This window comes from Acomys russatus, chromosome 4 (assembly GCF_903995435.1).
Source record: "Acomys russatus chromosome 4, mAcoRus1.1, whole genome shotgun sequence".
Lineage (NCBI taxonomy): Eukaryota > Metazoa > Chordata > Mammalia > Rodentia > Muridae > Acomys > Acomys russatus.
The window spans coordinates 24,113,284-24,134,882 of NC_067140.1; the positions used below are offsets into that span (position 1 = coordinate 24,113,284).

Here is a 21,599-nt window from a genome sequence, read left to right on the forward strand (position 1 = left end):
GAGCTAGGGAGCTGGCTGGGGCACCCATGAATCAGAAGTGTAAAGTGCAGCAGAGTGTTGGCCCGCCGGCAGGCCCTCAGCAAGAGTATGGCCATTGGCGAACAGATCCTTTCCTTCAGACTGATTTCAAGCTAACTTGAAATCAGCAGCCCCTCTGTGCAGCCCTTTCACGCTGGTCTTGGTGCTCCTGGGGTGGGGTGCAGTTGCTTTGGGCTGGGGAGGGGCTTGCACGTGTGAGTCTAAGTGGAAGGATACAGTGTGCACTGGCGCAGAGGGTGATCTTTCGGCAGCTGTTGGGGAGGGGGGCACCCTACCCCACCCAAGGGGAGCGCATTGTCCCGCCTTTTGCTGGCCCTGGGTGCGCCTGGGGCAATTGTGCTTCTGGCCCCTACTGCTCTTGGAAAGCGACCCCCGTGAGCCCCAGGTTCAAAGGCCCGGCTCGTCAGCTCCAGCCCCTCGGAGGGGCGGGGAGCCGAAGGGGGTGGTGCGGGAGCCAGAAAAGCCTGAGCCACCGCCGGCCAGCCCTGCACAGGGATGGGCAGCGAGCTCTGAAAGTTCGTGGCCGCCGCCTCTTACTAACTCTGAGCCAGGACGCACAGCTCAGGCAGCGGCAGGACTGTACCCTGCCTGTACCCTGTCCCGGTGCCCTTTCGCGGTCACAATCGGACACCCTCCAGGCCGGGTGCTCCCGCGCCTTATAGGGGTTCATGGAGCCGGGGCTGTGGCTCCTTCTCGGGCTCACAGTGACCTCCGCTGCAGGTAAGCAGGAGGGGCGGGGCGGTGCGCCTCTCCACGCGGGAGTGCACACAAAAGGAACCCAGGCGCGGGTCTGTGTTGCGGGGAGTCTAATGAGCCTGGCTCTGCACCCTGAAGTATCCCAGGGGCGGGCAGAGGGACCTGAATAGTGATTACTTCCCCTGGGTCTGGGGATTTCAGTTTTGGGGACTTAAGAGTATTCTTTGGGCACTTTTCACAAAATCCAACTTCACCCAGTGAAGAGCAAATCGCCTTCAGACTTCATGGGGACTGAAATAACTCAACAAGCTTTTACTGGGTGTGCACAGAGCTTTGTAAACTTTTTAAGGCGTTTGGCTTAGTTTGAAGACTTCAACCAGCCCCCAGACATTGCAGAAGTTTGTTTGATTCTCATTCTGGTTTGGGGCGGGGTGGGAGGGGGTGAAGGGGGGTGAAGCGGGGGAATGGGGTAGTGGGTGCCAAGAACTCTGTGTCAGCAGCTTAGGAGCCTTTCAATTCTCCTCCCGCAGGATTTGTGCCTTGCCCCCACCCTGGGGGCTCTGGCAGAGCCAGTGTGTCCCAGGGGGCCCCTGAAGCTGGATCGGAGGGGGACTGTGAAGAGACTGTGGCTGGCCCTGGTGAGAGGACAGTGGCCCCAACAGTTGCACTGCCGCTGGCACAGCCTGGAAGAGTTGGGCAGGACCGGGGAGCAGGCAGGTCTGGGGAGCAGGGGACCGAGGGCGTCCCTGCACACCACCGTCCTAGGCGCTGCACGTGCTTTACCTATAAGGACAAGGAGTGCGTCTATTACTGCCACCTGGACATCATCTGGATCAACACCCCTGAGTGAGTTAGCCTGGGGGTTAGGGAGTGAGGCTCTGGGCCCAGCCTGAGCCTTCAGGCCTTTTGCATGAACCTCAGCCCACCTCATTCAGACCCCTGAATCTGCCTTGGGGGGCAGAGTTCAGCTTTTGCAGGGACAACCTGCTTCTCCTCCTAGACCTCAATCCTGGATTTGAGATGTGGTGGCCAGGGGCGTTAGCTGCTTTAAAACTGTTTAAGCTCCTGCTTCAGGGGCCAAGTGGGCAAAGTCTTTCTCCTAACCCTCCTTGGAATTCCCTGAGAGCAGCTTTGGGGGCTGGGAGGCAGGAGTGGGGTGGGGTGGGGTGGGTGGGGGGGGACAGAGCGGGAAGGTAGGCTTGGCATACCCGCATAGCATCCATTCTGTGAAATGGCTTCTTTCTTTTCTGCCTATCTTGGATGCTAAGCCAGAGTGACACATGTATGTTACATGGCTGCCATTCCCCAGGGCTGACCCCAGTGTCCACAGCCATGGCCACAGAGGGCCCCCTCTGTTCAGCCTTCAAACCTCCTACATGTACCGAGTAGTAGGGTACGGATGCAGGCTAGGGCCAGCCTTTGGAGAGGAGCACTGTTCCTCAGGGCCATAGAGAGGGTTTGACTGCCTTAACTTCCATTTAATTCCCACTCAACCTCTGGGATCCTCCTGCATTCATTGACATAACTTGTAAGGCGACCGATGGCTTGACCTTGTTCTGGCCACTATCTCCATGGCTTGTAGCTTGGAGATGGCTAAGCATAAACCCTCAGCCTGGAAAGGCAACTGACTATTCTCCTGTGTGCTTTCCTTTCTCCCGGAAGCCCATTAGTCTCAGAGACCTCTAGGTAGTAACTTTGAGGAGTCACTGCCCCATCTAGACATCTCAATAACGAAGCACACTGAGACGGGGGTACTCTGAGGGGCCCAGTGTCTTTTGAATCTGGTGACAATACTTTTAACCATATCCAGGTAGGTCTGAAATCTCCCCAATGTGCCAGGATGGCTGACAGAGCTGGCTTCATGGATGAGCCACCTGGACTCCTGCATAGGACTTGGGCTCAGGGGGACCCTGAGTTTGTTTAATCATGGCCCTCACTGTCCTGTGACTTGTCATCCCTTACTGAACCCACCAGTTCTGTAGCTGATCCAGCTGTGTCTGATGAGGCCCTTGTACCAACTGTCAGCCCACAGCGAGGAGATGGGAGGATAACAGGGATGCTGATTGGGGTGTCGTGGCTTGGTTCCTATTCTCAGTGTCTCGGGCTTATCTTTTCTTAGAACCACCAGCATCCTGAGTGCTGTCCTCCTTGATTTCTAACCTTCTACCACCGTGATCCACCAAATGAGCACTGCAGAAAGGGGAACACTGGGCAGGGCAGTCAGTAGAGGCCCTGGGCCCTGGTTTTGCCTAGAATCCCAAGCTGCAAATTGGAAGAAGAAAGAAGAAATTCAGACATAAGGGACAGGATAGGGTCAGGAACTGGAAACTGTCTTAGGTCTCTGTCTGCCCTCCAGTCTCCTGAGCACCACTCAGGCAGGAACTGAGTACCTGGGCCATGTCCCAGAAGCTCCATTAACGTCCAGACATATTTGAGATCCCGTGTTGGGCTTTTGAGCTGGGTGGCTTGAAAGGAAGCCATCAGCACCTGGAAGAGGTCCTCCTAGTGTCCAGCTGATCTCTTCCTCACTTTTCACACCTTGTTTTACTCTACCCAGTGGGGAGGAAGGGGTGAAGCCAATGTCCCCATGTCCCATTCAACCACTTGAGAAACAAAAGTGACAGTTGCCAGACTTGAACACTTTGACTTTAGACAAGATAACTATGTAAGCAGGGGGACGTTTCCTGGATGGCCTTACTCTCTTTCTACACACACAACCCCCCTTCATTCCTTTCCTCATCTCCTTCCTTCCCTTAAGCAGATCCTTTTGCTATCTCTAAAATATTTGGAATAAGATTACAATGAGAGAAAAATGAGCTCACTGGGCCTCTGGTGGAATGGAAGAACCTGAAAAAGTACTGGCTGGCACACAAGGTCCCCTCCCCTAGTCTCAGCCCCTTCTCTTCAGTGGTCCCGCCTTCTCACATTATCTCTGTCCTAAACAGATCTAATCTTCTCACTCCCCAAGTGTTCCCACCAGGATGTGGCTGTTCCTCGTCCATGTGGCTGGCTGCTCAGGTTGAGGAGGAGCCTTGATCCTTGTCACTAAGCCAAGGACCTTGAACTTTGGGTGTTTCTGCCATCTCATGGTGTCCCTCTTCCTGTCCATTCAGTTGTATGGAGATCAAGTTCACCCTCTGACTTTATCTTTGAAGGACACTTGTGATGACCGTCTGAAGCCTGTGTTGAGTAGGTTTGGTTCTACAACCCGAGACTCTGCAGAAGTAATGTGGAAAGCTACCATCCAGCCCATCCACATCCTCATGGGAGGCTGACTGCCTAGTGTAGGCTCCAGGGACCTTTACTCTCAAGAATCTCCCCAACAGAAGATCTGAGATCCTCTGGTTCTTCCTGAGCTCATACCCTGAGCTCAGTTAGCCTCCACTCACAGCACTCAGCACACTATAGACACTCCATCTCTACATCTAAGGATGCTCCACCTACAGATCTATAGATAGATGCTCCATCAATGTTGACTGACTTCTGGTTAAGCCCTGAACCTGGTTTTTGCTTTCTCGCTTTAACTGTTGTTGTGGCTGTAGTCTGAAAGACTTTCTCTCTCCCAGGAGGCCTCTCTGTCCAGGGTGTATGGCCCTCTTTAGGCCCTGCACCCCACTGTATTGTGTTGGTGCATGTCTTCCCATTTGCTACCCCTCAAAAAACTTTTCTCATGTTTTCCAGCAAAACTCACAGCTCCAAAGAAGTACATTTGTCCTTAACCAGTTGCACTTCTTGGCATCTGAGATCACAACTAAGAGATGGCGTAGTTTAGGCATCCTCCTAAAACTTACTTCAGCCATGTGAGGAACCCCAACTTCCCACAACCCATAGGCAAGTCCAACATTGCCAACAAAAATAGAAACAGAATTCAAACCAAGAAAAGCCTATCCCTTCTTGTCCTGGAAAGTTCACAAAACCTATGACAGTGAATGGGGGAGGTGATACATGAGATGTCATGTGTGTGCACACTTGAGTGGGGAGGTGGTCGTGGGACGTCATGTGTGTATATACTTGAGTGGGGAAGTGGTCACTGGATGTCATGTGTGTGCACACTTGAACAGGGAGGTGGTCATGGGATGTCATGTGTGTACACACTTGAGTAGGGAGATGGTCATGGAATGTCATGTGTGTACACACTCATATGCTTGGTGCTGCTCTGCCTGCAAAAGTGTACTCAAAAGCTATGCCATACTTTCAAGGCAGGTGGGGATTGTATCACTCAGGGCACCAGAGAGTCAGAAGAAATAGGGTACCATATGTAGACTGAGAAAATACTGTTATACGATCATAGCTGAAGCTATGGCTGAAAATTCCAGTGAGAGATGGTAACACAGACTTGAGAGCAAAGGGAACATAGAATCACAATTCCATCTTTGTTAGGGGACCTCAGTCTTGAATCTTAAGGCTGCCAATTGGCTAGACGAAGCCTACTTAGGTTGTGGATAGGCAATCTGCTTTGGTCAGAGGGTGATGAATAAATGGTAATACCATCTGGAGAGACCCTTACAGCAGCTTCTAGTTAGTGGTTGACCAAACAATTGGGCATCAAAACAAAATTAACCCTTTTGGGACACCGGGCCTAACATGCTCCCCCAGAGGCGTGTTTCTTCTGAGCTGGGTGGTTGCAAATGACAACAGAATAGCCAAGACACCCAGCAAAGAGCCCTGTGTATGTTTCCCCACCTCTTCGCCAGGGGACCCATCTGTTAATCTCTTAGAGACATCTGAGGGAGCCACTGTGACGCTGTGATGGTGACCGTGTTTCCCAAACAAAAGTCTGAGCCACATGGCTGACAAGCAGGAATATATTTATGGAAAGACATTGGGAATCGTGACTGTGGTGTGTCGGAGAGACTGATGGCATCTCCCATTTCGGTTTGCCTTTGTGTTCCAGCCATGCTTCTCTGTATGGCAGGAGGTGCCATCAGCTCCCTGCTTCCCCTGTGTAGGGTGCAAATTTCTGGTGAGACTGTGGGGAGGTGATCAGGGGTCCCCCTGAACTGCTCCAACTGACGTCTCCTAAGGACATCCAGCTTGCTGCCTAGCCTTTGCCAAAGCATGCCATACTTACTTAATCCCACAGGAATGACATTTGCTTTGTAGACTGATGATGACGATGATGATGATAATAATAATAATTAATAATACAACATTTGAACTTGCATTTTCATGTCATCTACTGCGGAAAAGCAGAGTCCCATTCTCACCATCGGTGTCATTCAAGAAAGGCATTTTAGCAGATCTCTCAGAGAAACTGCCCAACTGTTAGAGGATCACAATGGAACTTGTGGGCCTGGGGCCCTGGCTCTCAGCAGACTGGAGCCAGCTGTGCACCCACCATGAGATTTGGGGATCCCAATAAAAGTTCCCTGTTCTGTGAGCCAGCCTTGGTAGGATCATTCCCATTGATGCATTTATTCAAAATAGAGAGGACAGAGTCTTTGTGGCCATCCTTGTTTTGGGAATGTGTCACGGATGCTGACTACAAGGACAATGTGGATTGGTCATACATCCTTCTGTGAGAGTTACACGATTCTGTTTGTGGTATGTATATGTATGTGTCCTCCATAGTCTGCAGGAGGCTGAGTCATTTGCCTGGGGTTACAGGGACCCTCACCTCAGTAGTGTGGCTTCTGGATCTGCCCTCTCAGGGTCCCCTTCCCTCACTTCATCTTTTCTAGCACAGGGCTCCCTGCTGTAACTAACTCCTGCACATGTGCATGACACTGCCCACACCCGTGTGTGTGTGTGTGTGTGTGTGTGTGTGTGTGTGTTTTCATATGTATATGGCTACATGTGTGATTATGGGTGGAGGCCAGAGGTCGACACCATGTGTTGTCATCAGTCATTCTGTACCTTAGTTTTTGAGACAGGATCTCCTAGGGCCTAGTGCTCACTGATTCAGTTAGACTGACTACCCAGCAAGTCCCAGGGATCTCCCATCTACACTTTCTCAACAATGAGATTACAGACACACACCACCACACCCAGCTTTTTATGTGGGTGCTGGGGATCCAAACTCAGGTCTGCAGGCCCATGCAGCTTCACTGACAGAGCCATCTCCCCAGCCCAAGGAACACTTGTATGGATGCCATGTCTTCATGGCAGTGGGTTGGGCTCTGGGATGTAGCTCTCATCTCTGGCTGCTTCTGTTCTTTGCAATGGTGATATTGACTCACATATGTGACTCTTTGGACTAACACATCTGTCCCTTTGCAGGAGTATCTTTATAGACATAAAGCACAAACTGTTGGTCCATCTCATGTCCTCCATTTTATTCTGGAAGCATAGTATTGACTTGAGAAGAACATGACTCTTTGTTAGCCATCAAGAGCCCTGGGTAGGCCCTAGAGATGGTAGCGTGCATGGCTGGCATATTGGGAGGTTTAGCCTGACTGCAGAGATGCTGGGGTAGACAGGCGTGGGTCTCAGGGGTTCACAGACCACTGGTTCCATCCTTTGAATGGGAATTTTCCTTTTCTGACTGTTGCTTCATGCCCTCTCACTCTTTAAGTCCATGCCCTGACCTGCTTCTCACTGCCTGATGCTATCACGAAGGTTATACATAGATGAGAGATGCATTTGTTAAAATTCATCCTTCCTTACTGTCCAGATTGTCACACACTTTGGGTTAAAGACTCGTGGCATTTAGAGAGAAAGGGACACCATGGTTACCTTGCGGGCATTTTATACAGGGAAGCAGTCCCACCTGTTTTCAAAGACCTTAAACTTGAGGGTCATACTACGTTGTTGGATATTGCGCTTTGAAGATGTCCTGTGGGTCTCAGTCCCCTGTGTGCCAGTAGGGATGTGAAGATTCTGTGAAGGTAGTGAGGGCAAGTATTCCAAAGACTGGTCAGGATGGGGCTTTGGTCTGTCACCTGCAATATCTTAAAAATGCAACCACCACAATCCAGGACCACTTCCTGTGGAAACCTCTCTCCAGAGAGTGGCTGTCTTACATCTTCTGTCCCATGCTTGGAAGGCATCAGCGTCTAGAAAATTCCTTCTAGATCGACTTCTTAGACTATCAAACCTTGGTCACTCTCTTGGCCAGGACTGCCCAGCTGCAAATGCCTTCTTCTTCTTCTTCTTCTTCTTCTTCTTCTTCTTCTTCTTCTTCTTCTTCTTCTTCTTCTTCTTCTTCTTCTTCTTTTCTCTCTCTCTCTCTCTCTCTCTCTCTCTCTCTCTCTCTCTCTCTCTCTCTCTCTCTCTCTCTGTGTGTGTGTGTGTGTCTCTCTCTCTCACCTGCAGCATTTCTGGAGGATTTGTTCATGTCTGCCAGTGTCCAGTTAGCATAAAGGACAAGGTGTGTCTGACTGTCCCAGTGGCTGATAAGCAGCTAGATAAAGGCACCTGTGACCAAAGGTTGTTGCAGGTGAGATGGGATTTTTTTGTCCCGCCCTCTTCTGTTACTTCCTGTTGCTCCTCTTTGGTCTTGGCTTGGGGACTGGGACATAGTGCTCTCCGAGATCCCTGGTACAGGTTTGATGCTTCCTGAGGTCCTGGCACAGGCTCCTTTGGTACAGTAGGCGGCACCTTGCCACTTCAGGGAAAGGTGGAGGCTCTGTCTGGAGGCTCTCTGTTAAATCCTATGGAGAGTTGAAAGGAAGGTAAGGCCTACTTTCTTACCTGGGAGAGGCTAGCGGAGAGCCAAGCAAGGGATTTAGAGCTGATAGCCACCCCCCCCCCCGGGGGTTCAGAGAGCTTTGTTCTCCATCTCACTCCACACCCAGGCCCTGAAGTGGGGACAAGAAACTGGGAGTTACTGGGAGTGAGGCACACATGGGGGAGAAATGATTCCATGGCATGCTTTCAGGAAGGCTGTGTAGAAGATGATGAGGGCCAGAAGCAGCGATGCCAAGTTCAAGGTTCCGGCTGCTCACAGTTGCGTATCACCCCTGAGCCCGTATTTTTCCATGTGTCCATTTCCATCTCTTCCTTGGGAGTCTAACTCCTTGCCTGTCAACTCTGAGTTTGAATAACTTTGTTCTTAGAACATCTGACAGGAAGATGCTTCACTTGAGAGCCGGGGGCGGGGCGGGGGGTGTGGGGTTTAAGAGTAGGTGGTGAAGGTCAGCCCCACAAGGTGACTTCTCCCTGGAGTTCCCACTAGCCAAAACCCACCAGAGTCAAGGAGGAGAGATGCCTAGAAGTAAAGTCAGGCTAGGCTGGGATGCAGCTGAGCCCTGCAGAGGCTCCTGGGCAGCTTGATTTGAAGCAAGAATGGTTGGTAAGAAGAGGCTGTGACCCTACGTGACCCCAAGGGAGCATTTGGGTTTCTGTTAGATGAAAGGGGTGTTGCAGCTAGGAACTTGGCCTTAAATCTGAAGGCCTTTGCAAGTCCCTGACATCTCTGGTGTGGTTTATTCCTACAAGAATTTAAAACAAAGGAAACTGGGAGGTAAACAATGTTTTCCGTAAGGAGGCTCTTTGGCCATGGCTGGAACAGAACTGACTTCAATATTCCAGCTCTCAAGCCCCAAGCTGCACCCTTGGCGTCTCAGAACGTCTGCTGGGGAGCTGTTAAGAGGGTCTGGTCCACATCTCAGGAGACCCTGTTTAGAGCCACTACTCAGTGACGCGTGAGGAAATGGCCTGCTCTTGTTCTGTTGGCACAACGGCCCTGAAGATGAGAACCACATACATGTAAAGCTCACATATACATGTGCGTGCCCAACGTGTGTACATGTGTGTGGACACCTGTGCCCCTCCTCCGGCTTAGAATGAACTGTTCTCAAAGTGAACACCGACTTCCAGAATGGCTGTGTATGGTGGGTGACAGGCTGCTTGTCTAGGTGCACTTTAGGAGGCTGACTTCCCAGCAGCCCACAGGGCTCCCTAGCATAGACTGACAGGACAGGATCATCCTGTCGCATCCTTCTGAGCCCTGACATGGCATCTAAGAGCCAAGCGCTCTTGTACAACTTGGCAGCACTCGGCCTGGCCTTCTTTTATGGCCTTCCGAGGCAGACTTTGTAGGAGGCTCTAGTTAACACTGACCAGGGGCACTGCTGCTCAGAGCCTCATATCCCGACCCAATAAGTTAAAAAAAAAAAAACAGAAACAGATTTGTTTCCTTGAGTGTGTTAGAAAGGTTCAGAGACAGGGGTGGCCAGAGGGACAAATGGCCTACAGTGAAAAAGGGAAGGGAAGTTGCTTTGCTCAAAGTTCGAAGCAACTAATTGAGACTACAGATCCGACGTCTACGTGTCTCCTGAGTGATAGAATGGAGACTAGAAGGTGCCTCTAGGTACAGATGCTCAGAGGCACTGGAACCTTAGCATGGGAAGGCAAGGTTGTTTTCATAAAACCAGAGTGAGGACAGAAGTCTGTACCTACAAAATAGAAACAGCTTCAATGCCGACCTTCAGCCTGCTTGTCCCACCTCATTTTTGCTCCTTCCCTCACTTCTCATTTGAGGATAAAGCCTGCCTCACTAACAGGGACCCAGCTATCTCAGTTTGAGGGAAGTGTTGCAGTATTGGCACTGCCTACACGGTGCCACGCAAGGCCACAAGGAAGACCTTGTTGTCATCGGCGTGATGGCATTGAGCAAGCCCAGTCACCAAGACCTTTTCTGTCCTGAACAGGCACTGTCTTGAAAAGCAGCCCAGCAGGCTTCATTCACATCCTGCAGGTAATTCAGAGGGCCATTTTGAAAGCCCTCTCTACAGGGACCCCCCCCCCTCCTTCCAATACCTGTTCTGATTTGCCTCTCTGGGCCCCACGTCTGGCAGCTATTTTGAGCCCCATCTGTCTGCAGCTTTGCATAAAGTTGTAATGAAGCCAGGTCAGATAGGCGAGGGTGTTCATGCCTACATCTGACTTGGAGTTCATCAGGGTCATGTGAGACTGGAGTGAGAAACTCTAGCCCCTTTGATGCCTTTGGTCGCACAGCAGAGGGGAAGTTAGCCACTCCAAGGATTCTTTAGAAGCCTTATTCTCTACATACATTATTTCTCTTAACTTTTCAGGGGAGGATAGAGTCATTAACTCTTAGGCTTCCTCATAAACTGGCCAGAGCATTTCCTAGGACCCTCTGTTCCTCTGACCCCTGGGTGAGGAAGGGAGAATGGCTTCTGTGTTCCAGAAAGTTGGGAGACAATGGTTTCTGTGGCTTTGAGTTTTGTGGGAGTTGTGCTTATTTGTTGTCTAAGGCCCAGTTGGGTACAGGCTTTCTAAATATGGTTGGCGAGATCCTGGGAACCTCTCAGAGAGGTGGGGCAGGGGAGATGCTGAGTTGTGGCTTTCCTGTTGGAGTCACATTCTGGGGCTTTTCCCTAGGGATTGAGAGGCTGATGGTGCTTATGCTGAGGGCTCTTGAAAGGCTCCAGGTGGGATGTGGAGCTGGGTGGACCTTTCCAAGTAGCCAAACAACCTTGCAATTTTCAGGTCCTCCAGTGGGGGAAGAGACTCACCCAGGGTCACCACCTGAAGCCTGGGGCCTCCCTCCTGAGGGCCACCTCCATCCTGGTTCATGCCCTGTCACCACAACAACCATCTAAAACAAAGCTGTCATGATCAACATTGCCAATTGGTTTAGAACCACCTAGTCTAGTTGAGAAACTTCTAGCATGCCCATGAGGGAGATTACAGATTGGGTTAGCTGAGGCAGGTAGACTCTCCCAAAATGTTATCAGCCCCATTCCATGGGCTGAGGAACTGGACTTACTAAGAAGGAAAAAGCTAGCTGAGAACCAGCACTCATCTCTCCCTGCTCCCTGACTGGAGATGCGCCGCACGCTCACCTTGCTGTGATAGACTGCATCCCCAAGCTGTGAACTAAACAACCGCTTCTTTCCCTAAGTTGCTCTTGTCAGCTCTTTGATCACAAACAGAACAGATACTGAATGAAGAGGAAGGGTTTATTTAGGCCACAGTTTCAGAGGGGTGGCGTTGTGGTGGGGAAGACATGGCAGGCCACAGCAGTTCGTATCATAGCAACCAGGAAGCAGAAACAGGGGAATAGGAAGGGGTCAGAGTAAGACACACCTCTCCCCAGGGATCTCCTCCTCCTCCTCCTCCTCCTCCCCTTCCTCCTCCTCTGTCTCCTCTTCTTCCTCCACCTCCTCCTCTTTCTCCTTCTCTCCCTCCTCCATCATCATCACCACCACCACCACCTCCTCCTCCTCTTCCTCTTCCTTTTTTGAAATAGGGTTTCTCTGTGTAGCCCTGGCTGTCCTGAAACTCACTTTGTAGACAGGCTGGCCTCGAAGTTGGATCTGCGTGCCTCTGCCTCCCAAGTTCTGAGATTAAAGGAGCATGCCACCTCCGCCCGGCTCAGTGATATCCTTCTAATACCCAACTCAACTCTCAGTGATGCTGAGATGCTATCCTTCTGTGACTGCAGCCAGGCCTTCATCCTCTGGTTAGGTCAGAGCCCTCATGACCACTAATCCCCTAAGGGTTTGTAATCCAATAAAGTTGACAGTTAAGATTAATTATCACAGCTTGGTGTTGTAGGACTGTAATCTCAGCTTCTCAGGGGAGCTGAGATGAGAGGATTGAAAATGAAAGGCAATTGAATGATTTGAAGGCCAGAGTAGGCAACTTAGTGAAAATAAATGGAGAAAAAGAAAGTGAAACCATGGTTGGGGTGTGGGGTAGTGACAGAGTATTTGCCTAGTTGCATGAAGCGCTGGGTTTAATTCCCAGTGTGCAGAGGTGGGGGTTGCAGTGAATTAATGATCATGTCTTCCAAAAGAGGTGGACGGAGGGCCAAAGCAGTAGAAACCCACTCAGCTAGTCAGGAATCCTGTCCATGCAGGAGACAGTTATGGAGAGGCATCGCCCTCCTCACTTGAGACCTTGCGATAGTGTTGAGTGAGGGCGCGAGCCAGGCACTGCAGAGGTAGGCAGCCAGACAGTCGAGGGCTCAACTGAACCAAGTCCTGCTGTTCTGACCCCAGGAGACTGTGTCAAGGCTAGTCCCCAAGGGTATCATAGCTTCAGAAGGAGATGTGTCCCTCGAACTTGGGACTGATGATGAGGGGTCAGTGCCCAATAGTGAGAAACGCTTGTGAATGTCTTAGAAGTCAGCCATCAACCCAGCAAGGGACTCCTGTGCATCTCATCACTCTTACGTTCTCTAGTCTTTAGCTCTTTCTGGCTGTGAGGGCCCTGCCATAGGCTCTCCCAACATTGATCTGTGAGGATTTTCTGCAGCTGAAGCAATGGAAGCTACAGGTGGCTAATTCCCTAGCCCTGTTTATGAAACATGAGGTGTGTGGGAGATCTTATGCAGCCAACAATGTGCTTGGGGACTGAGGACATGGGGAACCCAGGCTGTCTGACCCATTTCATCCTTGGAGGTCAGAAGAGCATCCCTGGGGCTGTCTGGCTTATGGCCTGGCCTCTAGCTGACTTTCGTAAGTGCATGATAAGTAAGGAAAAAGGGTAAGGAAAATCTAGGCTCTAGGCTCCTGATTGACTTGACCCATTGTCTGGAGCCGGGCTCCAGCTATTTCCTTCCACCTGCTCAAGGATGGCACAAGTCAAACTTGCCATCCCACCATGGGCGCGAATGGAAGGAAACTTCAGCCAACTCCATGTGTTGGCTTTGTCCTGGTTCTTTAGTGCGCAGTGAAAAACATCTCTGCCTGGAGATGTGGAGGCCTTCCTGTCATACCTGAGAGTGTGCTAGCCACCTCCTAAGTATAGGGTCCAGGCTCCGTGGGAGTTTGAGGTAACAAGCAAGAGACACTTTGTTTAGACATGATGCATGGAAGGAGACGGGACCCTCCTCCCTCAGATCAGAAGGGATAAACACCCCAGAAAGCAGGGCTGCTACAGGGTAGGGGACCTGGAGGGGCAACTGATACCTAAGGCAGAACAGAGCCACCTGGAACAGGGCAGCCCCACGATGCCCTTTGAGCTTGTGTCCCTTCATTAAGAACCTTGGAAGAGAGAACAGGTGGCCCATCTGTGGAAGGGGCAGGGGAGACTAAGGCAGGTGGCTGGAGGGATGAGAAAAATGGGACATTGGATTCAAGAAGGCAGGAACCTCTGACGCTGGCCTCAGGCCCGAGATGGATAAGCCCCTACTTGCTATCTTTGACAGTGGGGAATCCTATCTCCAAGACTGCCAACCCCTCCCATCCCATGCATTTGTACACAGCAGGCATCTAATTGATGCTTGTTGACTTGAAGGGTTACTTCCTGGCACATCTGTATTTTGTCACACGGGAGAGAACACGATTCTAACTGGCTAATGTTTCAGAGTTAGTAAGCAACATGGCAGACACCACCTTCCTTGCCTGAAGAACTAAGCTTAAGATGATGGCCCAGTGGTGCCATCTAAGGAAGGCTTTCATGGACTCTGGAATCGAGCCATGGCGAGACAGCATGCCAGGGTCTCAGAGCTGTTTGTCTGCAGGCTGGTGAGAGGGTGTATCCAGTGATGGCTGACACCTCTGGACTACCTACTAGCTAGTGGGAGCCATGTTTCTCCTGTCTTGGCCAGCATGGTCCCCAGAGCTCAGTGAAGTGCATGCTGGGCTGCCCCGAGGTCTTTGCTTGTCTGCTACAGAAGGAAAAACATGACTAAGTACAGGGTAGATCATGAACTTGACAGACATTCTGAGGTAAAAATGAACATTCCCAATCCTGGGGAGACATTTAGCCAGCACTTTAGCCTTTTCACGTAAAACAACAGCTGTGTGTACAAAGAAAGACAGTGAGAGGTACGAATGCTGTCAGTGTTTCCCTCTGCCTGGCTGGCTTCGCATTACTGAGTCCCAGGAGCTGTAAACTTGGGTGCTCCTCATAGCCAAATCCATAACAACCCGGCAGAAAGTGGCAGGCACAGAACTGTGGCAGGCAAGTCCTGGAGCCGTGGAGATGGGTCGAGAGCTCTCTTGCAGCCAGCACGAGGCCAGCACTGCTAACCTGTACGTGAACCCTTGCTTCGTGTGCAGGATGTCCTGCCCACTTCATGGTGTCTGCCTAGACCCTTCTCCAGCAAGTGTTGCTAAGTGCCATTCAGTGGGGGAGATGAGGGGTGATCTCTCTTTCGGTTTGATCCATTCTCCCAGTGGTTTAGAACTCCACAAGTGAAGGCCTTCGTCTGATTCGCAGCCGGGTCCTTGTCCTATCCGTGCCTACCTTTTAAATGCCACTAGCAGCTCCATGGCTAGAAAGGTAGAACTCTCTCTCTCTCTCTCTCATTTCTCTAGGAAAAGGCCCTAGAACCAGGGTGTGTGTGTGTGTGTGTGTGTGTGTGTGTGTGTGTGTGTGTGTGTGTGTGTGTGTGTGTGTGTGTGTTTCCTAAAGTCATTTTCCTTGTTTAAAAACTTTTTACAGAGAGATAAATGAAGGATGCTCAGTGTGGCTCTGCAGATGAAGATGAATGCAGGCGACTTTGGAGTTTAATATTTAATAACATTTATATATGACATTTGGGGAAAACTTGAAAAATAAAGACGCTGTGATAAATAAGATTCTGGCATCCTCGTCGCTGATTAAATAATGAGTGTTCTTGGTACATAAGTTGAGAGGTAATTTATCATACAAACACACAGCGCACCAGACACTGCATATGTAGGTGTGATGGAGAGGGTTTTGTTTATCCATCTCTTCATCTGCTTCCCTTGTGTGGGGCTAACTAGTATAACTGACATCAACAGATGGGGAGACTGCCTGTCTCTACAAAGAATTCTCTTATCTAAACCCTACCGCTCCACAGTAGGCAGTCACAGTCGGGTTAAACGTATTGGCCCAAGGTTCTTAGCCAATTTAATTCCATTTTCATGGTTCCACTATTAAGTACGTGTTGCCCACTCAGGGAATGGTGACAAAGGACAGCAACGCAAATGAAGTACAGACTCTCGTGCAATGGGCGGCGGTGCGTGGCCTGCCTGCCAGAAAGAGGGAGGGGCAGGGAACAGCATTGTTGTGGTCCTTTATTGCTTAGTCACACATCACAAACACAGCATGTCTGATGAGTGGAATTTTTCTTCTGATGAAACGACTTCTCAAACCAATTAAATAATCAAGGGACCTAATTTTCATTCACCGCTAACTCTTTGCTGAGTGTGTCCCCATGCAGCATCTCATTCCATCAAATGCCTGACAGTCTTGTTTTGTACCCTTGAGAGGGTGGAGTGCTGGTCACATAGCGCTTTACAACGTAACGGTGGAATTACCAGGTGATCTTCCTGTACTCTGTGTGCTTTTTCTAGGTCTGAACATACAGGCTTGACGTTTCTCCTTTCTCGGGTTTTCATCTCCCAGGAGCGTGTGTATTCTTGGATGTAGGCTTGGATGTATCTCCATCTCACACTTGAGATAATCCTAGCTACAAGGTGGATGCTTAAGAGCCCGCGAGTTCTTTGTAATGATGCTTTCCACGCTTAAGATCAGTAAAGCTGCAGAGAACCCGGTCTTGTCAAGCCGGGATTACTTCACAATTAGCAGCCATAGACTCAATCAATTTTTCTTTCTTTCTTTTGTTGTTTTTTTTAAGTGATTATTATTATTATTATTATTATTATTATTATTATTATTATTATTATTATTTGTTGTTGTTGTTGTTGTTGTTGTTTTCTTGCTACAAGGTCTCATTCTGTAGTCTGGCACTCACTGTGTAGCTGAGGCTAATGTCTAGCTGTAAGTGATCCTCCTGCCTCAATTCTCACTGTATTCTCTGTAGCCCATGGGTCGTACAAAAGAAGTAAAGGCCCAGCTCTCTGCGGATTTTGCTTGTGTTTTTGTTTTTGCTTTTCAGTCTGATAGCCTAAGTTGGCCTCAAACTCATTATGTAACCAAGATTCCCTTTGGCTGCTCAGTCCTCAGATTACCACTTCCTGAGTGCTGGGATGATAGGTGTGAACCCCCACATCCAGCTCTGCTGTCTGCTCTTGGGGAGCAGGTATTCAGCAGTCAGATGTGAGCAGGGAACACCCAGGCCTGGCTCTGAGTTAGAGGCCCACCGGTGGCCTACCTTGGGCTATGCCGAGACTCTCCAAAACAAAAGCACCTTTCCCTAGAGAGTGTCCCCAGTATTCTGAGTCCTGGATCCCCTACCCAAATGTCCCCGTGCCCAGGAATATATTTTTCTAGTGTCTGACACTTAAAAGCACAGCAGGGCTTGGGTAACCCTCAACCTGCGGGGTAGGTGGTTGTAGGTTGGTGCATAGATAGATTGTGGAAATAGCCTGGGAATAGATGAGGCCACCCTGGTGTGGGATGAGGAAGCTGCCGGTGTCGTTTGGTTGCCAGATTTCATCAGAGAACTCCAAGGAACAGCTGGGCCCTAACGTAAGGCTGCTTCTCTGAGCGGTTATAGTGTACCTTTTCCGGGTTGAGAGATAGGACTTTCTTAGAATATTATCTAATCGATCAATAATCTTTTAATATTTAGACCTGGAGTAGGTGGGCCTCCATGCTGAGCTGATGTTCCAAACCCTACACATGTTCACTGGGGCAGGACATACCAAGGAGATCTGGCCAGCTCCTAAGAGCCTTCCATCCCTTGGGGAGGGGGCTCTGCTCCGTAAACACTCTTTGAAGCTGTCGGGGGCGTTTGTACGTGGCGTTTTTTGCTCAAGGCTGCTGGGGAAGTGCTAACACGTCTCTATTAACAAACACCCAGTCTTATTTCCTTACTTAAACCACTTTAGGCAGAACGTTTTGCTTCAGCTGAGTGGCTCTACACCCACTGATGCAGAATCAGCTGACAGCAGTCTCAAAATTGCGGGTCTCGATGTTGATGGAGAAATGGGAGTGTTCCTCGTGGGTAATTTTCACCAAGAAACAGAGGACTGGCTTTAATGTCAACACTTGGAGATTTACTGTAACCCTGTTACTGGAAAAATATACCTTCAGCCAAATCTGGACCCAGAACAGTGGCCACATTATTCTCCCCACCCCCATCCGCTGGTCCTGAGAAAAGATCCAGCTCCCAATAGGACTGGACTCATCATCTCCCTCCACCTTGCTCAGAAGCTGGGCCTGTCCGGGTTAGCAGGGAACCTTGCTCTGTTGCCTCTTACGATGCTCCTCGGTAGGGAGGAATTGGGGCAAGAGGACCATGGGGCTGAGCAGGGTGCTCTTCTCTGGTTTCCAACCCAGCACGGTCCTGCAGGCACCTCGGTTGACTCTCCTCAACACCCTGCCCCCCCCCCCCCGAAAAGACTTCATGGCTGTGTGGTTCTAAGGAAAAGAAATTCAATTTGATTTTATTTTGAAAACAGAGAGGATAGCGAGGCCACCCTTTGAGGTGGAAAATTGCTGATGTTCTGTGGGACTCTAGAAACAGGGATGAGCAAGAAAGCCCAGAGTTACTGGGAAGGGGCCTTTGGCCCCATAAGTTCCCTCAAGTTCTTAGTAATTTGTCTCCCAGAGCATTTTCAGTTACATTAATGAATTAAGCATGTGGTTTTAACTTCTCACTCTGCTCTAGAAGCCTTTTCTCCTTGGAGAATGGGTCATGGTTGGGCACGGTTGGGCTATACTCTCTCTTAAAAGCAGACTCCAACATTTATTGCTCTAGATGACACGCCTCCTAATGCCACCATAACCACCATAAGTGGTTTCTCACTTCAGACAGCTTTTGCTGCACAATAGGACCGTCCCAGGATGAATCCCATGCTTAGCCACCCCACTGAGGTGGTGGCGACGGCTCCTGGAGAGCACCAAGCATACCCGCTGATGCTTGTCTCTTTGAGGACACTGCATCCAGGGGCTCGGGTGGGTCTCTAATAATTGTAATTGCATCTGCCCCATTTCCCCTAGTGCCAGCTGTAAGGCCAGCTGTGTGCTCTGCCATGGAGTTCAGTTAGCACTGAAGTTGTCAGGGACAGCCTCAGGCATGGAAAGCCTGATAGGCACCAGGTCAGGCCCCAGATAAGGAAGATCATATGCATCGGGTAAAGTCTCCCTGTCAGGAGCTTTGGGTGACCGAAGGACAGGTTCCTGGTGTGTTCATGTGTGTGAACCTCTGTTCATACGTGCATGAGGGCCAGCGATCAACCTCAGGTGCCACTCCTTACCAGCCGCCCACCTTTTTTATGAGACAGGCTGTTTCACTGGCTTAAGGCTGGCTGGCCACCAAGCCTCAAGGACCCTGGTGTCTCTACCTCCCCAGCACTGGGCTTCTAAGCACAAGCTACCACACACAGTGTCTTCATGTGCAGTCTCGGGGTTTAACTAGGCTTCTCCTGCTTGCAAAGATTTCGTTAACCAAGACAGGCTGGGGATTAGCTAGAGGCTCAGGCTGGCTTCTCAGGGCCTCCTCTGGAAGAGGTAAGCCTGCATGATTTGAGCTGGAAAAGAGAGAAAGCCAACTGCATACAGGAGGAGCTTGGAGCCTGAGACATGTGGCACACTTGTGGCTTGACACACCCCAGGGAGGCTGAGGCCTGGCCCTCACCCCCACTCCCACCCCCATCCCCCGAGTGCTCAGACTTACCCCAGCTAGAGCAGTCAGTCAGCTCTTCCCTAGGCCTCCTGCTAGTCTTTCCATCTCAGCAGCCCAGTTCACTCCAGACAGTTCTCGGCTAGCATGCTACAGTGGGGTGCCTCACCCTGGAGTGGCTAAATAGACCCCCCCGCTGATGTTTCTTTGTGCTCTGCAGGCAGACTGTACCCTATGGACTGTCCAACTACAGAGGAAGTCTCCGGGGAAAGAGGTCCTCTGGGCCCTTTCCAGAAAGCTCCCAGCCTTCTCCATGGACACGCTCGCGCTGTGCTTGCATGGAGACAGATGACAAGGCCTGTGCACACTTCTGTGCACATCCCGCAGATGTCACCAGGTATGGCACACCTCCTAGTCCCACTCATATTTAGGTACAAGTCACTGGTGGGAAAAGATAAGCCAGGGCCTTCACCAAGGTGGGTGGAGGGAGCTCAGCCAGGTCCCCAACCTTCCATGGCTTTCAGAGCACAGGCCATAGCCACAGCTTGTAGCTCTGTGCACAAACCAGAAGTTGGGAACATTTAAAGAGTGAAGACCCCATCCATCTCCATGTGTATTTTTAGCTTCTTTTCAAACAGTAATCAGGAGTTCGTTGTCTCACCGAGTGGTGAAAGCCACCATGCTTGCCCCAGGGGGGCCACCTGGACCCCTGTTCCCTAGACAGGTGCCATGAAACTCTTGGCTCCTCTTTCCCTTCACGTTGGGCTTATCAAACCAGGCAAGCAGAGCAGCTAGCACCAGATTGAAGGGAGGGCTGAGTGGTGTGTGGATGGGACTCCCGTGGTCTCCCTTATGGGCTTAATGATCTACCTGGCTGGTGAGCCCAAAGCAAAGCAGGTGTGGTGGGCTCGAGGCTCGGCTCCGCCATCTGGGGAACCTGGTGCTTGCTGCACTGTTGTTCTCAGCTGGGGCTCTCAGCATCCGGTGAGAAACCAAGCAGTGCATTTGGTGCTTAGACATCTACCCACTGAGCCTTCGATCCAGTAGTCGGTGCATGGGGCTTGGTCCTGGGGGAACACACGAATGGGCTTGTTGGTGGGGAAGAGGAAATCATAATTTGACAGCCCCAAGCTAGCCACATGGAAACGCTAATTCCTGAAACCTGATGTGTGCCCACAGTGATTCCAGAAGAGTGCAAAGACCAGCTGCAGAAGAGAAGGGGGAAACTGGAGGTCCACGTCAAAGGTGAAGACAGGGGTATATTTGCTCAGGGGCACAGGGTGGGTGGAGAGGTGGCATCTGGTCTCAGTAAGAAGCCAGTGGGACTCCAGAGCTCACAAGGGTCCTTTTGATCTGTCACTTCTGGGTATATATGCTTACTGTCACACCTCTGGTCCTGAGTAAGCCTTCTTGTTTCCGGAGCACATCCACCCCGTGTCCCTCTTAAGGCCAAGGTAATGACAGCTGGCTTGGCTCTCACTGGAATGGCAAAGCAGTTGCCTGCCACTTTCCCAGCTCCCCAGTCTGAGCCATCGAGCCTACCTTGGCCTCTACTTCTGTAACCCAGTGATCCCTATTAAGTCATTTCTTCTTGGTAGACATGGGAGTGTCACATGTACAATAGGCGACCAACCCACCACTCCCTCCCAGATCATTTTTAATACCTGCTTTGTTATATGTTTGGGGTGTGTGTATGTGTGTGTGTGGTTTTTGTTTTTGTTTTTGTTTTTGTTCTTGATGTGAGCAATCCTGAGGGCTTCCTGCAACCAAGCTGAGCTTATCTGTCACTCTCTCAATCTGAAGTCACTATTATTGACTCACTCAGGTGCACGGGGTGATAGTTTATGTTCATAATGATAGCCTGGAGGTGGCTTCAGCTCCCGCAGGGGAGATTCACGCAAGCCCTACACACAGGCGTTTCCTAAACCCATAAGATGGCTTCCAGTGCTCTAGAGGAAAGGGAAGGAAGCAGAGAGGCCAAGGTACCCACAGACCCTAAAGAGTGTGTGCCAGACCCCAGCTGACCCTTACTCAACCTCCTCTTCTTCCTCTCCCTCTTTATCTCTTTCGCTACCCCGAACTTCCATTGCAGAGAGCAGGGTGTGACTAACTCTGTCCATCACTTGTATCATTTGTTCATTTACTCAAGCCAAGATCTGTTCCTCACCTGGCACTTGCTGCATCCTCCCTACTCTAGACATGGAGAGCATGAGGCTGTGGGTCTTCCTTAGCAGACAGCGGACAGACACACACGTGCAAGTACAAAGTGAGGGGAACAAAGGAAAACAGTAGATCCAGGCTAGAAAGTGCTGGGGTGGCAGCGGTTTACAATCGGGTAGACAGGAGCCATCTCACCAGCCAGGCAAACCTTGGCACAGAGACCTGAAGGATGGGTGGTGTGAGCTGCATGGATGAAGGAGGGAGAGTTGTGTCAGGCAGGGGGGACTAGGGAGTGTGAATGTCCCATGCACACACCACTCAAGAATTGTGAATGTTATCTGAGGAG

At 50.6% G+C, this 21,599-nt stretch overlaps 1 protein-coding gene across 1 annotated transcript; it reads left to right on the top strand.

Moving 5' to 3' along the window:
- Positions 1-484: 484 nt before the first annotated feature.
- Edn3 (endothelin 3) lies at positions 485-20,351 on the top strand. The gene is made up of 4 exons (XM_051143923.1): positions 485-759; positions 1,266-1,581; positions 19,314-19,490; positions 20,273-20,351. The coding sequence occupies exons 1-4, from the start codon at positions 708-710 to the stop codon at positions 20,340-20,342; spliced, it is 615 nt and encodes a 204-aa protein (XP_050999880.1). The 5' UTR covers positions 485-707; the 3' UTR covers positions 20,343-20,351.
- The last annotated feature ends 1,248 nt before the right edge of the window (positions 20,352-21,599 follow it).